The sequence below is a fragment of the Lissotriton vulgaris genome, chromosome 4_1, assembly GCF_964263255.1.
Source record: "Lissotriton vulgaris chromosome 4_1, aLisVul1.2, whole genome shotgun sequence".
NCBI lineage: Eukaryota > Metazoa > Chordata > Amphibia > Caudata > Salamandridae > Lissotriton > Lissotriton vulgaris.
The window spans coordinates 311,848,279-311,868,360 of NC_141691.1; the positions used below are offsets into that span (position 1 = coordinate 311,848,279).

General features: G+C 45.7%; 1 protein-coding gene across 4 annotated transcripts in view; it reads left to right on the forward strand.

The window, feature by feature from the left end:
• The window catches only part of ARHGEF6 (Rac/Cdc42 guanine nucleotide exchange factor 6), a 1,115,823-nt gene that overhangs the window by 855,357 nt on the left and 240,384 nt on the right, over positions 1–20,082 (forward strand). For 2 of the 4 annotated variants that reach the window (XM_086918632.1, XM_086918634.1), the window contains exon 17: positions 20,052–20,072. The exons of the other annotated variants lie outside the window; for them this stretch is intronic. In XM_086918632.1, coding sequence (XP_086774758.1) covers positions 20,052–20,072 — 21 coding nt within the window. The remainder of the gene's footprint in view (positions 1–20,051; positions 20,073–20,082) is intronic. 4 annotated transcript variants of the gene reach the window in all.

Genomic DNA, 20,082 nt, shown 5'->3' on the forward strand with positions numbered 1-20,082 from the left:
CGCTCTGATACTAAAACGCAAAATGTAAACAAAATACTAATTTCTAAACATACATTAAAAAACATGTTTAACAAACATATAAACAACATAATAAAATACATAACACTAAACAAAATTTCAATATTAGTAACATGCATACCTTAATATAGATATTCTGTCTATCGATATTATTGCACATCGATATTCTATACCATCGAAATTAAAACATCGATATTAATGTATATCGATATTTTAATTTCAATATTTTGTCTCTTTACCGGGCTCACCATCACCAGCGGGCTCAGAAGGAAATGATGGACAAGGGCATTGAGAACAGGGGCAACAGGCACCGTAGTAAGCCAGAACTGACGCACTGCACACAAGAACCCAATACTGCTTTATGATTAGATCGTATCAACCTAAGCGCAACTCAAGGAGGGAGGGGGGCTAGTTATGTTGGGGATAAGTTCTGAACAAATGCACAAGGAAATGATGTCAGTGTGTTTCACATTGGGTTCCTTACAGAGACTTGGATAAAACCTTCCTCTACCCCTACCATTGCTTTGGCATTACCAGACGGATACCGCATTCAAAGACTTGATAGGACTGGATGAGCTGGTGGTGGAATAGCCTTACTTCACAAGGAATCTATGTCCGTCTCTGTTCTAGACCAGCTATGCGCTGACGTATTTGAATGCCTCCTTTTCAGACTTGAACTTCACCCCCAACGTAGCTGGAAAGGGGCTCTTGTGTACAGCCCCCTGGCACGCTACAAGGTTTCAACAGCCTATTGCTATATTTTATTTCTCCTGATTTTATCGCTACCCGTAAATTCCTGCTTTTAGTATTTTAACATTCACAGTGAAGATGCCTTTAACCATGACGCTGCAGTGTGCCTAAAAGATCTGGCCTTTTCTTGACTCTTAAAAATCAATAAAGATCCCACTCATGTAGCTGGTCACACTTTGGACCTCATCCTATCTAATTCCCAAATATCCTATGTGATGAAACACACCCTTTGATCTGGTCTAACCACTCTTTGGTGAACTTTCGACTTATGAGTCCTAATACCCCCCCCCCCACACCCCATACCTCACGTTAAACGATGGTATAGACCATGGCATAAATTAAGACCGGACCACCTCCTGTCCCCTTTTCTCTCATGGGACATCGACACTGCCAATTATAGTGTAGAACAGCAATGATCTCATTATAACTCCGTCATCTTAAACGCTATAGATAAGGCAGCCCCCATGGAGCCACAAACCCATTCCCCCAAACTCACCCCCTCTAATTGGTATTCCCCTGCCTTACGTACCGAAAAAAGTCAGTGTAAAAAATTAGAACGGATATGGCGACTCTCTCACAGTGAACAAAATAAAGCGAGATACAAAACCGCCCTAACTTGCTATTATAAAAATATCAAAACCGCTCGCAAACTCCACATCACACATCAATTGGAGCAAGCTGGAAACAATTCCAGAACCCTCTTCTGAATCCTTAAATCCTACACGAATCCCAGAGACTGCGATACCGCGGAATCTCCGTCACAGTCACTTTGCGATAATATTGCCTCCTTTTTCACTCAAAAAATTGAAAATATATACCAGAATATCATTTCATCTAATGCTGTCTCTTCCCCTTCCACAATGGGTTATACCAGCCATTCCAACACCTGCTCGCAACTACACTGCTTCTCGTCGCAACTACACCGTTTCCCTCCTCTCATTCCAGCAGAAGTTCTATCTCTACTCACCATAACTAAATCAGGATCTCCCCTTGATATCATCCCCGCTAAAATATCTTCCAGATTTTCTGCTCAGCTAGCCATACCCATTTATTCCATTCTCAATAGCTCCCTGAGCTCAGGTAGACTCCCTCTTGAATGGAAAAACGCTCAAGTTATACCCATACGCAAAAACCTCAAGATCCCGACTGCCGAGTTGACTAACTTCCACCCTATATCTTTGCTCCCTCTGCAGAGCAAGCTCATTGAAAGACACATAAACAAACATTTGTCTGAGTTCATCGAATCCTTTCACCACCTAGACATATCCCAGTCAGGTTTTCAGGCCAAACACAGTACCGAATCGGCTCTTACTGAGGTAACTGATAACATCAGAATGGCACTAGACAATGGTCAGGAAGCACTCCAGGTGCTGCTTGACCTGTCAGCTGCATTTGACACCATCTCACATCCGATCCTACTGGAGAAACTTCAAGACATCAGTGTTCAGGGGCTTGCACTGAAGTGGATGACTGGCTTCCTAACTGATAGAACACATACTGTTACTCTAGGGACTTACAAATCTACACCCACCAAAGTGACTAAGGGGCTCCGCAGGGCTCGTGCCTGAGCCCCACCCTTTTTAATATTTATGTTTACCCCCTGGCTAAACTCATTAGATGCTTAGGGTTTAATCCCATATCATACGCGGACGACACAAAGCTCCTCCTCACATTTGATAGAAACAGACCATACATACAGCTCATCTTCTCCGAAGGCATGAAGTCTATTGCTGCCTGGATGCGGATACATTTTCTCCAATTAAATGCCGAAAAATCCGAAATCATGCTGTTTGGAGAAGCAGCTATATGCTGGTCGCCCAGTTGGTGGCCTGAGGAGCAGGGAAATGCCCCGTCCCCCAAGAAAGTGGTCAAGAACCTAGGCATCAAGATCGATTTAAACCTCACTCTTGACTCTCATGCCAACACTAGTGCTGGCACTTGCTTCTACATTCTTAGTCTACTTAGAAGGATCTTCTCCCTTCTACCGTCTTCGATGAATTTTTTTATGATGCAGGCCCTGGTACTAAGTAGACAAGATTATTGTAACGCTCTGCTATTTTCAGCAAATGAAGCCTCCCTTAATAAGTTACAAGTGGTGCAAAACACGGCCACCCGTCTCGTAGCAGACGCCCCATCCAGAACACCCTCTGTTCCCTTCCTCAATAAAGTCCATTGGCTCCCTGTGAGAGAGCGGGTAAAATTCAAAATAGGCTGCATCATCTTTAGGGCCCTTAATGAACAAGGTCCTTCCTATCTCTCTAACAAACTGATCAAGTACACCCCTTCACGTCCTCTTAGATCAGGCTCTAAACTTTTATTATGCACCCCTAAAATTAAAAAGGCGCGCAGCGGCGGCAAAGCTTCTCTTACCTTGCCCCTGCCTTCTGAATGAGCTACCCCTTTAGCTCCATAACTGTCAGAACCTTTCTCAGTTCAGGAAGTTTCTGAAAACCCACCTTTTCTGAACTCTTTGCTCTGGCTGAAACCCTCTGTCCTAAGCCCAGAGCTAACCCTCGGGGTGATTCAGCGCTATGCAAATCAATAAAATCAATAAAATCCTTCATGTACTTATTTGAAGATGTACAGCGCTTATGACTGTAAATGATACAGTTGAAAGCCAATAAAATCTGGTTGTAAAAACACTTGAACCCTAAGGCTACTATAACTCGTGCACTGGCCATGCACTGCATAGAGTCATGGTATCCTCGATGACATTATTGATAATATTACTGTTACATTTCCAATAACATTATTGATGAGAAAACTGTGCATAGCGGAGGCACGTGTTATAGTTACCTTAGGGCATGAGTTACAGTTTTTTAAGATAAGTACAACTATAAATGCTGAATTTCTATAGTTTTGTATGTAAAGTATGACCCTAACTGTAACATCCCTTTACCCTTTGGTTTTTCAGTGAATATATAAATATACATATAAATACTTTTATATATGTATATATAAATATATTTACTGAAAAAACCACAGGTTTCAGGAACGTTATAGTTAGAAATTTGCATTTAAAACACCTTTGAAATTCACAGAACAAAACAAATGTTACAGAGATATTATAGTTAGGCTGACATTTCACTCGTAAAAAAACAGTGAAAGTCAGCTGTTCTAACTATAACTCACACCCCCGCAATTCACTGCTTATGCCCTCACATATTACATTATTCATGACATTGTCAGTGACATTACTGGTGACATCTCAAATTACATCACTGATAAAATGCACACCTGTTGTCTTAAGCTAAGTGCTATCAGCTTTGGCGATTCTTTCATAGTAGAGGGACACCCATTGTTATATCTGGTTGACTGGTTAACCAATATGCATAACCAATTATCAACTATTGTGCTGATGCAGATATGTTTGTATTCACTCTCCCTGAGAACACTGTAATTTGTCAACTTATTGCCCTCTAACAGTTTGCTAAAAAGCTAAATGTATTATATATTTACCACAACCAGTTTGAAAAAATCTGGTTATGCAAACTCATGTGGCCATTGCTTTTCAAAATATATAGAGCATTGTTGTTTATTATGCCAGGGGTCGCGGCAGGCATGTCCACTAGAATGCCCAGAAATGGACCATCATATGGGGAATAAGCAGCGTTGCATCAAGAATACCCAGAAATGTCACTAAAGGGTTGTTGCTATAGAAATCGCCAACATGCAGCTAAATCACTGATGGGCTTTTAGTGTCAATGTACCCAATAAGGCATAAAGTATGTCATGAAAGGTCCCCATTAGGCATGGGTGAGCCCCAGTTGCTTTCATCTTGTGACCACTCTGGAGCAATCTCAGAGACCCAGGCAGATATCTGACGGCCCAGGTTTTGATAGCACAACAGCAATCTCTATTAATGGAAGATAGCCTGCTTGTTTCTTTAACATGTGGAGGATGCAGAGCTATTTCCTTAATAGAGTCCCAGTACAGGTGGTTACCAGTAGCAGACAGAGCTGCAATACAGTGACACACTTCCCGGTTTTGACATTTCCTAGTCAATGTCAGGACACAGTTACACATGACCATAGCACACACCTCAGGGTCTGCCTCTGCTTTAGACCAGTCCAAGTGCTGAGTGGTGCAAAACTGTGCTGTAAGGAGCAATAGTTAATAGGATAATGGAGTCAGTGGAATACAGTAGTGCACCACCATGTTATCTGCAGCCAATGCCGGTCAGTGCAACCACTGAAACAGGACTAGTGACTAATTTAACAGCCACTGACCTCAGCTATAGCTGCGAGTTACCTTGGGCAAGACTTCTGTGTCTGCAGTTTGTACCTCTGTCCCACTAGTTCAGTGGTGCATTGGTAGCAGAAATGGCGATGGTGGCAGGCTGGGATGGCAAAATTGTAAGGAACAGGAGCCAGCAGAAGCAGTGAAGCAGCGTCCCCTTTTACTCTAGCGGACAGTTCAGGTCATTTTTATTTTTTGGAACACATTTTGTTTTTCAATTTGTGTGTTCCAGAGGAAGTGCCATAAATAATGCTGCTACTGTACATATAGTATCAATGTCCTCTTCCTGTTGTGACTGCTCCTCCCTGTGCATTGTCCAACCCTAGGTCATTTTGGATCTGGGAGCAAAAACTTCTTCTTTTGCAGGTCAGCCCGCACTCTATATTGGCTTGTGAAAGACTTTGGGCAACTTTACCAAAATAACATCAGCATCATAGCTGCACGGCACTCCTCCGCTTTTCTGTGCTGCTTTGAGCATGCAGAACATGTTTGTGGACTCTGCATGTGTGGGATGGCAAAAAACCAAAGTGCCCTTATATATGTGCAATGAACGGAGCCCCCCACATGCTCCCTACGCGGTGCTGCTGACATGTTAACTTTGCACTGCCTGTTCACATGCCATGAAAATGTCAGTTTCTCTGTTTTTATTTTTAGAGAACAGAGCTGCAGGAGAGCATTTTCACTGTGTATGTATGCATGCTGGTGTGGCAGTGTCCTAGCACTTTCTATTCAGAAATGGCCACTGGATGGTATATACCAATGATATTGGGCAGAGTAATCTGTTTTAGCAGGCTGTAAAGCAGGTACGGAAAACATCCCTTCCCTCCCATGCCCCATGCTGATGCCTCAGCTCCTCACCCACCACTCTTCAAACTTTGTCAACATGATGTTCTACCTTTCCACCTTACTACCCACTACCACTCGTATGCATGTATCCTACAGTATTCCCTTTACTGCACTAACGTTGTTAAGGTCATATCTAGAACAACTTGCAATTAGACCAGATGGAGAGGCAGCATTCCTGGAAGCATTACTTTTGACTCCATTAAAATTCGTATTTGTCTCCAAATGATAGATTAATGAAAGTATAATTTTGCAAAAGTATCTTCATTCCTAACTATTAAATTCCCTGTGAATGGCAGTTAAGCTTGTCCAGTACCTACATTTATTATCAGTTACAAAAAAACAAATGGAATACTAGCTAGATCTGATAGAGACTTCTAGCCGCAGATTTGTTACCATAGCCTTATACACAGGTGTCAGACTGAAGCCAGAATTTATTTGGGAGCAATACTCATGCATTGCGGTAGGTGGCGTTGTTCCGCTCTGCATGGCGTCGTTGTTTGTGCATTTAATGACATGCGTAGTGCCTAAAAAGGCGCCACCCCAGCGAGCTGATGTCAGGTTTTTTTTTTTGCACCAATCGGCACAGATTCAGGAGAAGCCACTCCTTAGTCCGTTTTTGACTATTTTGACATTTTTTCAAAGGTTTTTGAGTTTTTTTCCTCCTGGTGTGTTAGGAATGTCATCTAAGAAGTCTGGATTCAAGCCATGCAGCCCCTGTTACTGCTCAAAGTAGGTGACACACCCACATGTTGTACGCCCCTGGTGCCTGGAACTCACCCACGCCCAGAGTCCTTCTCTAATTGCAGCACAATGCATGCAAAGGCCTTGAGGGAGCGATCCATCAAGCTCCTGGAGGCTCACTCTGCGACCATCCAGATCCCGGTCGAGAGGAAGGTCCCAGGAGCGGTCGCAGAGCCTGACATCCTCATCGTATTCGAAGTTGTCGGGCCATTTGGGTAAATCCCACAACAAGTAGCCTTCGAAGTTGCTTGGACATCACCTAGTCTGTCGGCCGACGAGATGAGGAAGCATCACTTGAGACCTGACTCCACGGTTGAACCAGAGCCTGGGCCAACTCCACGCCTCCCGAATTTCTGGTACATCTAAAATAATTTTATGAGGCTGTGCACCTCATAATTGCGAGACCCTATCCCTCTGGTGCGCCTTCAGGCCCCATGGGTTTGGGAGGGGCCTCTACTAGATCGACACCAGCGGCTCGGATGCCAGTCGGGACACACAGATGGATCTGAATTGGTGCTGGTCGTGCTATCTCGACATTCCCCGGCGCCGGTACCAATGCCAGTGCTCCAGTCATATACTGGCGATGGCTTTGCTCTTTATATCCTGGCTCCGACAAGAAGCGGGAGGAGCATTGCCCAACGCGGACTCTGGCACTGACTGGAGCCATGGCTTCCAAGCCTGAGCCTTGTTCTTATGGTGTAGGACTCGTGGAGGAATGATAGGGGTCGCTTGACCGTGAAGAATACCAGGCTTATGACACTTTGGACTGGTATGCGGATATGAGGAAAGCCATTGGGCTTGGGAATTTCTCCAGATATTGGCATGCTTTCTCCCCCTACCGTGGCTACAGAGAAGAGAGCTTCTTTCGCAGTGATGGTGAGGAGAACGGCTGAGGTACTGGATCTCATTTTGCCTTCAATTTTAGTCTAGACAAAGGTCTTGACAAAGTGCTTCAGCCGGGAGTGTCCACATCAGAACCATTTCTCCCTGTTAATGAGGCACTTAGTGACGTCCTGCTTGGGACTTGGTCTAAGCCCAACACAGCACTGGGGCTCCTGTGATCAGGACAATTGCCCGTCGCCTCTGCCTGCGCTTGGGTACCCATGCTTCCTCACCCAACACTCCACATCGGAGAGCTTGATGAACAAAAGCCTCCGCCTCCCACTTAAATCTTGGGGCATTCTCAATAGCACTGCTGCATCAGGAATCCAAAAGGTTGGATAACTTCGCCAAGAAAAGGGTTTCTTCCACCAGCCTAGTACTTCAGTTGTGAGCACTGTGTGTCCTTGGGCCGCGATTCCCACGTTCTGTGGGATACAGTTGTATCGGTGCTGCTAACGATCTGGGAGGAGGCCCGGGCCATGCTCTCCCAGACTGTTGCCAGCGGAAGGGATGCATCAAAGTTCACTATTCAAAGTCAACTACACTACCAACTCACTGGCACAGCGGTTTCTTCAACACTGACTTTACGATTCCACACCTAATTGAGGATGACTGACTTTTCGGTGGATGTCCAAGCATCGCTTATCAACCTGTTGGAGCTTCAGGCAATCTGGCTGGCATTGAAAGCCCTTCTACTCTCCATCAAAGGAAGGCTAGTTCAGGTGTTCATGGACAACACTACCGAAGTGGTACTGCAACATCCAGGGCGGGTGGGTTAATGGACACTTTGTCAAGAGGCCCTGCATCTCTGGACATTGTTTAAATGTCAGGGCATTTCCCTGGTGATGCAACACATGGCGGGCTCTTTGAATGCCAGAGCGGACAAACACAGCTGTAGGTGCCTAAAGGATCATGAATGGTGTCTCAATCTGGGGGTGGTGCAAAGACTCTTTCAACAGTGTGGAGAGCCTTGGTTAGATCTATTCACCACGCGCAATGTCAGCAGTTGTGCTTGCTGGAGCTTTCAATGCGGCTCCCGGTCTGAGACATTTTTCATCTCGAGTGGAGCTCTGCTGTCCTCTACGACTTTCCGCTCATACCATTCCTGCACAGAGTTCTCAAGACTGACGAGGCCCAAGTCATCCTTGTGGCTCCGGACTTGGCGTGGAGAGTCTGGTATGCCAAGCTGTTGAGCATGGCCATCAGTCTTTGTATTTGGCTGCCCCTTCCGAAGGATCTTCTGTTGCAGCAGCAGGGGAAGGTTCTCCACCTGAACCTCTCAACGCTTTGCCTGATTACGTGGAGATTGAGAGGCAACAGTAAATGGCGTTCGACCTTCCCCCTGAAGTCTGTAATGTTATCCTCACAGCCAGCTGTCTCTCCAAATCGATCACATTTCTGCCCTCCTTTATCAGGTTCTCCTTTCTCTTGTCCGGCAAGGCTCTGTTATGGGCAGAGGGGCTATCTCTCTGCTATTCAAGTTATTCTGAGGTTACCTGATCAGCCATCCCTCTTCAAATTCCCAATTGTAAATAGGTTTCTGAAAGTTTACAACATTTGTTTCCACCCTTTTCTTTATTATGCCCCAGTGAGACCTCAATCTTGTCCTCACCTTTCTTATGTGCGCTCTGTGGGAGGTTTGCTTAGTATATGGTGCACACTTATGTAAGCGTAGCACCTTGCACTAATCCAGACAACACTTATGGTGATTTTAGTGGTCTTAGACAACTTTAAAAATCTCTCCAAGTGGTAGCTGTGGAGAGCAGCCTGCAGGTGTAGTACAGAAGGAGTGTAAATCAGCTTGTTTTGCCCGATCTTAATCTTATAGGTATAGGTTAAGTGAAAAAGAACCACACAGTGTAATTATAAAAATAGGAATTTATTATAAAACACTCACAAACACACAATGATATCTCCTACCAGGAGATATAACACAATGCACTTAATACTTGCAATATAAACAGGTATGTAGCATGAATCTACGCGGCGACAGGGAGAGACAAAGCATGTCGAGTGACAGCTTACCTTTCGGAAAAGTGTTATTATAGGGAGCTGTTCTCACTCCCCCGCGAGTTCGAGTTTAGAATTCTAATAAACTTGGTTTCTCTTCACAAGCAATGGGCTCAACTACTTTTCAACCGAGCATTTGACTCGACAGGGTAATCTTCCCACTACTCCTGGATTTGAAGGAGGTAGGATAAGCACTGAGGGATCACAACATTGAGAGTCCTGAAGACATTATATTTTACCAGCTGAAACATGTTGACATTTCTGCAGAGTGGAGGGGTTGATGTCTCATTAAAAGCTCCTCAGACCAGCATCCACATTCTCTTCATTTTAAATCTGGACAGGGTGCCTGATATTAAAATTGTTAATGGGACTCCCTGATACCAGTTTTATATTACCATTTTTTCTGCACAGCTTTTCTCACTTGTGATCCTACACTTTATGTAGTAATGTCTGCACCCCCTCCCTATTGCTCCACCTCCAGCATTGAGTTGCGCGGAGGTGTGTTAGCAGCCCTATGAAGAAGCATGACACAGCTTGCTGTGTGTATTTTCCCCTACACTCTCTCACTGCCACAAAGTTTTATTTTCCCTGTTCTCTGGTGTGATTAACGTATTGACCGGGAGGTCAAAGAGGGACGTTTATCCTCTTACCCCTCAACTTTTGTGTAATTTTAAGTAGCACACATACACAGTGGTCGCCCGGGGGGAGACCAAACCAGATACTAAAATAGAGAGATGCAAATCGCGACTCGAGTCAAGACTGTACTCAGAAGACATAGAAGTGTTGGGGACCCAAGTAACCATCCGAGGTAAATACCCAGGAACACCACGAAGGCCGTATGCAGTGGACCCTGAAGAAACCCCTTATAAGACAGAAGGTTGGAGAGCCACCTTACTCGTGAATACCCTAGGAACCAGGATACCTACACCAGGGAAGCCGGGTGCATAGGTTTGAAGTGGCATTGGAAACTGCAGTCGAACACAATGGAGGGCTTCAGGAAGATGCTGCTGTTGAAGAAGGTGAAAGTGTCTGGTGGAACCCAAAGGTGGATTCAAGTTGAGAAATAACTGCAAGCAGAGGGTACAGAATCTACGCCAATCAGGAGAGACCGGGAGGCACGGGACCCTAATGTCCACCGATTTCAAGTGATGCCGGAGAGTTGACGATGACCTTGGAGATGCAGCTGTGTGGACCAGGCGAAGCTGTGGAAGACCAGGGGCCGTTCACAAGCTGTCTCACGCCGGATGACGTGAACTGAAGGGTTGGTGTCCGTTGGGAGCACCAACAAGTCAACCCGCAACCTCATACAACATGTCAAGCGAAAAGGGTGCAGAATTAGGTGGGTCAATGAGTTCCAGGCCTTGTCATCCAAGCCTCCTTATCTGAACATCTACTCAGACAAACTGGTGCTTTGTATGAGAGGTTCCCCAAACGTGGCAACTCCCTTTCACATATGCCAATCTATCAATATTTTTTAATGCTCTGCAAGGAAGAGGAGCGAGTTCACTGTCTAGACCCAAAGCATTGTTGTTCTACCTTGACCGCATGCAAGAGTTCTATGTGAACAACCAATTCTTTGTGGATGTATCAGAGCGAAGAAAGGATGGGTCTTCCAGAAGGGGGACCATCTAATGATGGATCACACTCTGTATCAAAATCTGCTACGCATTGGCTGAGAAGCAACCCCATTAGGGTTTGCGTGCTCGTTCCACCAGAGCTAAAGCTTCGACCAGTGCGTTAGCACGCTGAGTGCCGGTCCTGCACATCTGCCAGGCAGCAACTTAGGTTTCCGTACACATGTTTACCAAGCACTACTGCCTGGCTTGTCAGGTCTGAAGGGATGGGCACTTTGCTCATTCGGTCCTGCAGGACTTCCTCGTGTGAAATTGGTCCACAGACCCACTTCTGGGGAAGTATTTCTTGGGTATCTATGTTAAGGTAAGAAATCTACACTAGAAGTTTCTTTATGATTAACAAGTTACTTGTAACAACTTATCTGGTAAAGACTCTAGCTAGCTGCAGATCCCTTACCAACCCAACCCGTTCTCCCTGCTCTGTGAAAGGGTTTTTAGTAACAGGGCTTTACCCTTTTCAAGGCCCTAGTAGTCCACATCGGTGGTCAGTGTACTTTGTGGCTCTGCACTTCTGGCGTGGAAAGTTGCAAACAGTAACTGACGTGCGCTGGGGTGGTGCCTATATAGGCACCGCACGTATCACTTCTGGCGCAGACAATGCTACACTGAGGCGAATAGCACCACCTACCAGTGTGCAGCAGTACTACTCAAGAAATATTTCCGGGTCCAGTATGACGCCTGGGCATAATGAAAGGAATCTGCAGATAGATAGTCTCTACCAGATAATGCATTACCGGAGGCAAGTAACATTATTGCATTTATCTCTCAGAAGCATTATCCATTGCCTCTGCGTTTGTAAACATATCCATCTCTTCCACTGTACTGGTCCCACACTCTGGCCACTGCATCTGTTTATCAATGTATCCCTACTTTTTCCAGTCTCTCTTCTGGGTGATCAGGGGGTCTCAGACGTCACATAATCATTCTCCATGAAACATCTGAATTCAGAACTGCACGAAAGTAGCCCTTCTCTGGTACAGCCACTACAGTCGAGACCTCTTTGACCCACCAATCTCAGTACCTTAATCTGCTTCGTATCTTCTGTAAGCAGTAGGCTCCCCTTTTCAGACAATTCTAAGAGCTTTCAGGTTTACTGGATTCAATTCAAATATGCAGTTGTTCATGACATTCTAAGTTTGTTAAATGTCACCAACTACAGGCAATACTGGTTACATTAATTCAGTTTTAAATATCAGTCACCCTCACACCAAAAGGTCCAGGGTGAAACAGATAAATAAATTAATAAATGACGTCCTCAGAAAAACATTCTGTTGTAACCTCCCTCTTTCTCCCAAACCACCCCTCTCCCCTCGCCCCTCCTGGTACAGTCCACTCTGCCTCCGCGAGAGCGTGTTAGAATGTTCGGTGAGAGACTGCCGCCAAGCAGGGAGCACCTGTTATACTTATGACAAATAAACTTAATGTTGGAACCCTCAACAGAAGTGATTTATTACTACATTTCTGGCGACGAGGACTAGGAGCTGAGCCAGGGTCAGTAAGGTGCTTTCCCCCCTGGATATGTGATGCTTGTGCGGAGCTTTGAATTGAAAAGGGAGACTCACCAGTTGATGATTGAAGATCACTGGTCAGCAGACGTATCGGCAATCCAGGCGGTAATCATCGAGGTGTTCCCTTGGGGGGACGTGAGATTCCCGATTCCGGAACATAAAAGGGAGTCGGGTGTGAGGCCTCAGAGAAGGTGAGCCGGTGCCGTGTGGAAAAGAGGAACGTTCCCTCCTCGTATAAGGTCTGACTGGCGACGGTGGATCTGGTAACCAGTGTCCCTTGGCGGTATCCCGCGGTGGTGGAAGTAGCGTTTCAGGAAGCAGCAGGAGGTATCGCCGGGACAGTTGGTTGGGACGCGACCGTGAAGAAGTTGTCCGGTAGCGGGAAACGGATCTGTCACCACTGTGAAAGAAGACGCTGAGGGAAAGCGGGTGAGGAGTTATACCTGCTGTTGTTGCTGTGGAAGAATATTGCCGGACGGCCAGTGCAGCGTGGTTCAGGCACGGTCTTCTTTCAATGTCAGTTGGACTCCGACAGTAGCTGGGTTTTCTACCACTACCGACCTGGTGACAAACGTGAGACAGTCTTCTACCAGAAGGGTTACTGATTGGAAGCCAAGGCTGAGCTGATAAGCCGTCCCAACCAGGGAAGCAGTCGGCTGGATAACACACCCCGGAGGAAGTTGAGGTACGACATCTTGAGGTGGGTGTCTTTCACTAGAGGAACATATGAGACAACAGTCTTAAGGTGAAATTCTGCGAGTAGTTTACGAGTCTCCTTGAACTGAGAGGTTACTTAATTATTCAAGTAATTTTCTGCATAACGAAGGAAGGACTAGTGTGTTAAACATTGGATGAAATAATTACCCTGTTGGTAGTACAGTGACTTTTTGGCAGAATTCAAGGGTGTGCACCTATGAAATTGATCTGGAGGAGAAGTGGAGTGAGGCTAATTTTAAAGTTTGACAGGCGCGAGTGTCAGTTACCACAGCTTTTAAGCTGAGCGGGCGCCACATCGCACTGCCACCTTGTGGGCCATACTCATCAACGCACGCTCGTTTCTATCCGGGATCGTCGAGCTTAAGTAACATTGTGAGGAGCGTGGAGTGTAACACAGCGGGCTGTAATCTTATGAAATTGTACGGCAGCAGTGAACTGAGCTGTGTAAGGAAATATCAGAGGAACAGAGAGAGTTTAGCAAGCTTTCGTTCCAGTTAGTGAAGATTAGAGGTGGCAACACGTTTAGCTGTATAAATTAACTGAGGTGATCAAGGGAGGGAGATAACCCCTGTGGCCACGAGTGAAACGGAACAGTGTTGTAATTCTATGAAACGGTACGGCAGCAGTGAACTGAGCTGTGTGAGGAAAAATCGGAGGAACAGCAGTGAATTGAGCTGTGTGAGGAAATATCAGAGGAACAGAGAGTGTAGCGAGCTTTCGTTCCAGTTATTGAAGATTAACTGTGGGGGCACGTCTAGCTGGATAAATCAACTGAGGTGATCAAGGAAGGGAGTTAACCCTGGTGGCCACGCGTGAAACGGAACGGAGGCAGCGCTGGGAAGCGGTGTGAGAAGATTGCAAAGGGGCAGGGAGTTCAAGGGACCCCTGTTGCGGAGTCATTACAGATTTTAGGCAGCCCGCCTTGGGAGGGACACGTAACCTCTTTGTATCTGTGTCCGTGGATTTACAAGGGCCTTAAACCTACAAATGGCACGAGCAAGGCATATTTAGTGATTTCAGGGAGCCAAGAAGTGATAACAGTAGGTGGAGTAGGAATGTTTCCGTCACATTTAGAACACTAGTGCCCACATCCTGCGCACTACTTTTAATCTGCTCGGGGCGACAGAGAACTCTACAAAGCGCACTTGCACCGCCACCTTTCGGGTGTGGTGGATATCACATCTTCACGTGAATTCCTAGAGATAGCGGTGCATTCAACATGGAGTGGTGTCTAAGGTATAATTTTCCGCCACCAGTGCTGTCTATGGAGGTGGATGAAATAAACACTGCAGAATGGAGTGAGTGGAAAGAGTACATAACAGTCGTCGAGGAAGAGGAAGTATTCCTTATACCGGAGGAAAAGGCTGAAGTATTACTTCACAGCTTAGGTACTGAAGGACGGAAAAAGTACCACGAAATGGGAAAAGTATACACGAAAGGGTCAGTCAGAAATGTGAATGAAGACATCGTGAGTGCGTGGGAGGAATATAAAAAAACAAGCCTCGTTGGTAAAGGTACAAAAGGAAGAAGTGAGCAAGGAAAGAATGGTTAGCCAAGAGAAAGATAATACTAGAAAAATAAACCCGGAGTGCACCATCCTCATAGGTGGAGTAGGGACGGATATGATCTTAGTTTCAGGATCACGCTATGAGTTGGTAAACAAGAGCGAATGGAATAGAGACTTTGCTAAAAAAAAGAATGGAGATGAATTCAAAGAGGCCAACATATCCCTAAAAATGTACACAGGGGAGGACATCAACGCTATAGGTTACAAAGTAATGGATTTAATGCACAAGGAACATAATACTTGGAGTACCAGATATATAACGGAAAGAGGATCCACCAGGTCAGGGTGGAAGGATCAAAAGAAATTGGAAACATCAAGTTATGGAAGAAGAAAAGAACACGTGAGTGAGCGGGCACAGATCCAAGGCATGCAGGGAACAAACAGTGAAGTATGGAAGACTCGTGCGTTGACATCAAAGGATTTGGGTGTTTTTGAAGGATCTGCAAGTAATAAAGAGTATAGAAAAGAAGTTAAGAAACATGTGAAAAAAAACAGTGAAGAAAAAAGGGAAGGAAAAAGAGAATTCGAGAGAAAGGGAGAAAGCATAATTATTACAGCTAAGGAGCGGCAGAGGATAAAATGTAAGAGTAACCAATTCAATCACAAAGGGACGTGGAGAAGAACCACATCGTCTGAGCCCAAGACCAAAATGATGGAGGAATATGAAGACAAACATGAACAGGAAAGAGATACAGATCTCCACAGACCGGGGCGAGAGGAAGCTCTTAAAGGGAGAGCAACTGGCACGGATGCAACCAAGGGCGAAACATGGATTGCTCGCACGTTCCCGTCAAAAGGATCGGTAGTTTTTCAAGAAGCTGCAAACAATAAAGGACGAGGAAAAAAAATAGCAAAGGACAAAATAAGGAAAAAACTTGAAATGTACCAAAGTTGGGTGGATGAAAGAGAATTACGTAAGAAATGCGAGAGAAAAGCCAGAGGAAGTGAAGCTGTGAAAAACGGAGAATTCGAGAGAAAGGAGGAGCGCATAGTAAACGCAAGAAATGAGCGAGAAAAAATGAAATGTAGGAGTAACCTCTTTAATTGCAGGGAGACGAGGCAAAGTACCACACCGGTTGAGTTCAGGACTGAAACAAGGGAAGAATATGTGGACTATGGTGGGCAGAAAAGAGAAAGGGACTTAAGTTTGTCGGAGGATAAGGGTGAGGAGAAAGCTAAATACTTTCAAAGGCCTTACAGTGGTAAGATTGAGAGTGAGAGTGGGGAAATGCTGAAAATGTCAAAAGGTCTCCCACTAAGAGGCCTGTCAGGGAAGAAGGGTCCACTCGATAATTTTTGGAGCAGGCAGGAGTGTCATGGCCCAAGAAACACTACGGAGTTCTTCCAGGGGAGTCAAGGAAGGGAGCAGAATGACAGACTATGGTCAGCAGAGACTGATGCTAATGTTCCGGAGCTGTTGATATGGAGTTCGATAAAGGTCTGGACTCTGCTTACGGCCAAGGTAAGGAGGGTAGAAGAGGGACCAGACCAGTCATCGAGGACGACATTGAGAGAGAGTCTTATCTTGTCAGAGGGAGCAGGCGGGGTGTGTTCGGGCCCCAGCTACTGCCCAAGGAAGAAAACAGCGTTACTGCCTATACACCATGGGTACTCACAAACTTTCTCTCGGGGGCCAAATTTACACTGTGGTTTGTGTCCGAGGGCCGCACCAGTGGGGGCGGGGTCAGTGGGGGAGGGGGCTGGGCTAGAGCAATAAAAAAAAACTGACCATGAGGTTGATCACTGATCCCTGCAGCGGACACCTTCGTCCACTGAGCCACCAGACCTGGCATACATATATCTCTCTCGCTCTCTTTCTCTCTCTCTCTCCCTCTCCCTCCCTCTCCCTTACTCTGTCCCCTCCCTCTGTCTCCCTTTCCCTCTCTCACTCCCTCACTCTGTCACTCCCTTTCCCTCCCTCACTTTCCCTCTCTCACTCCCTCACTCTGTCACTCCCTTTCCCTCCCTTCCTTTCCCTGTCTCACTCCCTCCTTCTGTCTCCCTTTCCCTCTCTCACTCCCTCACTCTGTCTCCCTTTCCCTCCCTCAGATACTCCCTTTCCCTCCATCCCTTACCCTCCCTCCCTTTCCCTGTATCCATGTCCCTCTCTCACTCCCTCACACTGTCTCCCTTTCCCTCCCTCGCTCTGTCTCCCTTTCCCTCCTTCGCTTTATCTCCCTTTCCCTCCTTTACTCCCTCACTCTGTCACTTCCTTTCCCTCCCTCACTCTGTCTCCCATTCCCTCCTTCACTCCCTCCCTCTGTCTCCCTTTCCCTCCCTCACTCCCTCCCTCTGTCTCTCTTTCCCGCCCTCCCTCACTGTCACTCCCTTTCCCTCCCTTCCCCTCCTTTTCCCTTCCTCCCTCCATTTTCCTCCTACCCTTTCCCTCTCTCACTCCCTCGCCTGGTCTCCCTTTCCCTCCCTCAAGGTTCATTACGCCACTGGATTTAACAGATATGTATTTTCTCAAAAAGCGCTCCTGCCACATTGATGAAAACGCTTTTGACTGAAACATCATGCTAATAAAGTGGAAATATTTTAATAGAGCAGGTGGACCACAGGTAGAAGTGGGGTCATTGCGGCTCTACAAAAAAAAATCTGTCTGTCTGCTGTCTACCTAGCTAGATATCTAGTGGGCGCAGGGTTCAAACCTTGCAGTTGGCCAACCCCTTCTGCACACGGCCACAGGTTGCACACAGCGGGGTTGGGTATAGGGCCTGGGCTGCAACCAGCCCTGCACCTAACCTCATCAACAGCCAAACTGCTGCCAGCAGCCTTGTGTTTTCTACCCACCTACGCCTTGGGGTCAGAAACTCATGAATGTGTCTCCCTCTGCCTGTGGATTTATTTTCACCACACAAAACTTGTGAATCACAATCGATTTGTGAATCATTTATAAAAATGTGCTTGAATCTGGCATCTGAAATGGCAACTTGCAGGTTAAATGATGTGCGTGCAGGCTTTTACACTGTTTAATTGTGTGTGACTCACGATTTGCATACATTTGGCTTGCCATCACCACTTCCCTCAAGTCACAGACTTCTGGGGGTAGCCACCCAAGGCTGTGAATGGTTTTTTAAAGAGCATATAAATTGCAAATAATAATCGATTCACAAATTTGACGATGCTGCAATAAAATTCAGATCCCTTTCTCTCCCTTTCCCTCCCTCACCCTCCTTTTCCCTTCCTCCCTCCCTTTCCCTCCTTCTTTCTTTTACTCCCTCTCCCGGTCTCCCTTTCCCTTCCCTTCCCTTTGTCTCCTCTGCCATCTTACCCTGCCTCTGTGTCAGCCCGGGCTGATACAGCTTCGGAGCACACACACATAGCCGCACAAGCGCATTAACAGGTCTTTAAAAGACCATTAGCATGTTAATGAGGCTGTGTTGTTGACCTCTTAGCGCCCCTGCAGCTCCACTACTATGGCAGGAATCCCCCGGCCGGCCCCCACAGAGCAGCAGAGTCTCCGAGTCGCGCTGCTGTAACTTAGTTTGCAGACACTTTAAAAAAAAAATTTCAAACACTGGTAATAATGTGTGCAAGGTCCGCGGGCCGCCAGGGAAGGCTTGCCGGGCCGCCACTGGCCCGCGGGCCGTACTATGAGTAACCCTGCTATACACCCTCCCTGAGGGGTATGGAAAGAATAGTTTAAGAGTGCTCAACTCGAGGTGGGAATAAACTGTATATCTTGTTCACACTTAGAGGACCCTAAGGGAAAAAAGTCAGGCTGCACTCTTTCCTGCCCTTTATCCATGCCTTGAAGACTTATCATGCAGTTGATAGAAACGCTTTGGCGGGGTGGCAGGAGTGGACTTCTAAGGATCGGCATAACCGGCTACACTTATGGTAGCACCCAGGGTGCTCATCCTTAGGGAGAAAGGCCAGGACTCCTTACGGATCCTATAGGACTTAAGGAACCTAATGCTCAGGACTACTTCTTGTCAATCCTACACTGAGGTTAACGTGATGGTTTTATAGTTCGAGGTTTAATGTGTTCTTTGATGCAGCCCCAGCTTTCATGTTCTCTCTCTTCCACTTCTTTTCCTGTCCCCATGTTCCCTCTCCTTTCATCCCTCTCTTCTCACTCTCGTTTCTCTTCCCCCCTTCCCCCCCGCCTGGGGCGCCGTTTTCCCTTTCCTTCTGTTCTCCTTAGAGGGGAAGGTGTGTTGTAACCTCCCTCTTTCTCCCAAACCACCCCTCTCCCCTCTCCCCTCCTGGTACAGTCCACTCTGCCTCCGCGAGAGCGTGTTAGAATGTTCGGTGAGAGACTGCCGCCAAGCTGGGAGCACCTGTTATACTTATGACAAATAAACTTAATGTTGGAACCCTCAACAGAAGTGATTTATTACTACACATTCCATATTATTTAGAGTGGGTTGTGAGGTAGAGGCAGGGAGCCCATCTAGATGAGCCTATTAATTGTCCATTTGGAAAGAATATATAAACGTTTTCATTTTGATAACTTGTGGAACCTTTTTTGTGTCTTAGGGCATAAATCATAGCATCCCTCTTCTTCTCTGCAGTCTAGAAGCAACCGAAGTAGAAACCTGAGCAAGCAATCTGCATAGTACAAACACGAATAATGAGCTGTAACTTATATAGCGCTTTTATTAAAGAACTGTATTTCAAACATTCGTGTTTAACATTTTCATTCACAGTTGTTATTATCATCAATGAAGACACGCATAGGACTGTTAAATTTTAGGCACTGAGTTTAGTGGTCAAAGCCTTTCCTGTAGGGTGAACTATATTACTTGTGGTTCAAGTGTAAAGATATGCTTTGAGGTTTGTGTAGCATAATGGAACATACGTTTATGATAATGGAATGATTTGTCAGATGAATGAGTGCTTAGTATTCGTGTACACCAAAGATTTATGATGAAATGCAAATTAAATAAGAGAACAAATCGACCTATGCATAAAAACTATTTCTTGCATGCACTTATTGATTTTTTTTGTTTCATTTTTCTACTTTTCATTTGCTTGCATGACACTTAATTAATATTGAATATTGACACAACTATTTATAAAATCACTTCCCTTAATTAAATGAAAATCGCATTTTATGGTGTAAGATGTATTCGCTTTGAAAAATTATTTATTCATCTTTTTTCTCTTCTATTTCTTTGCATGCTCCTTTAGAGAATGTCTTATATCTTAAAGGTAAGAGTTT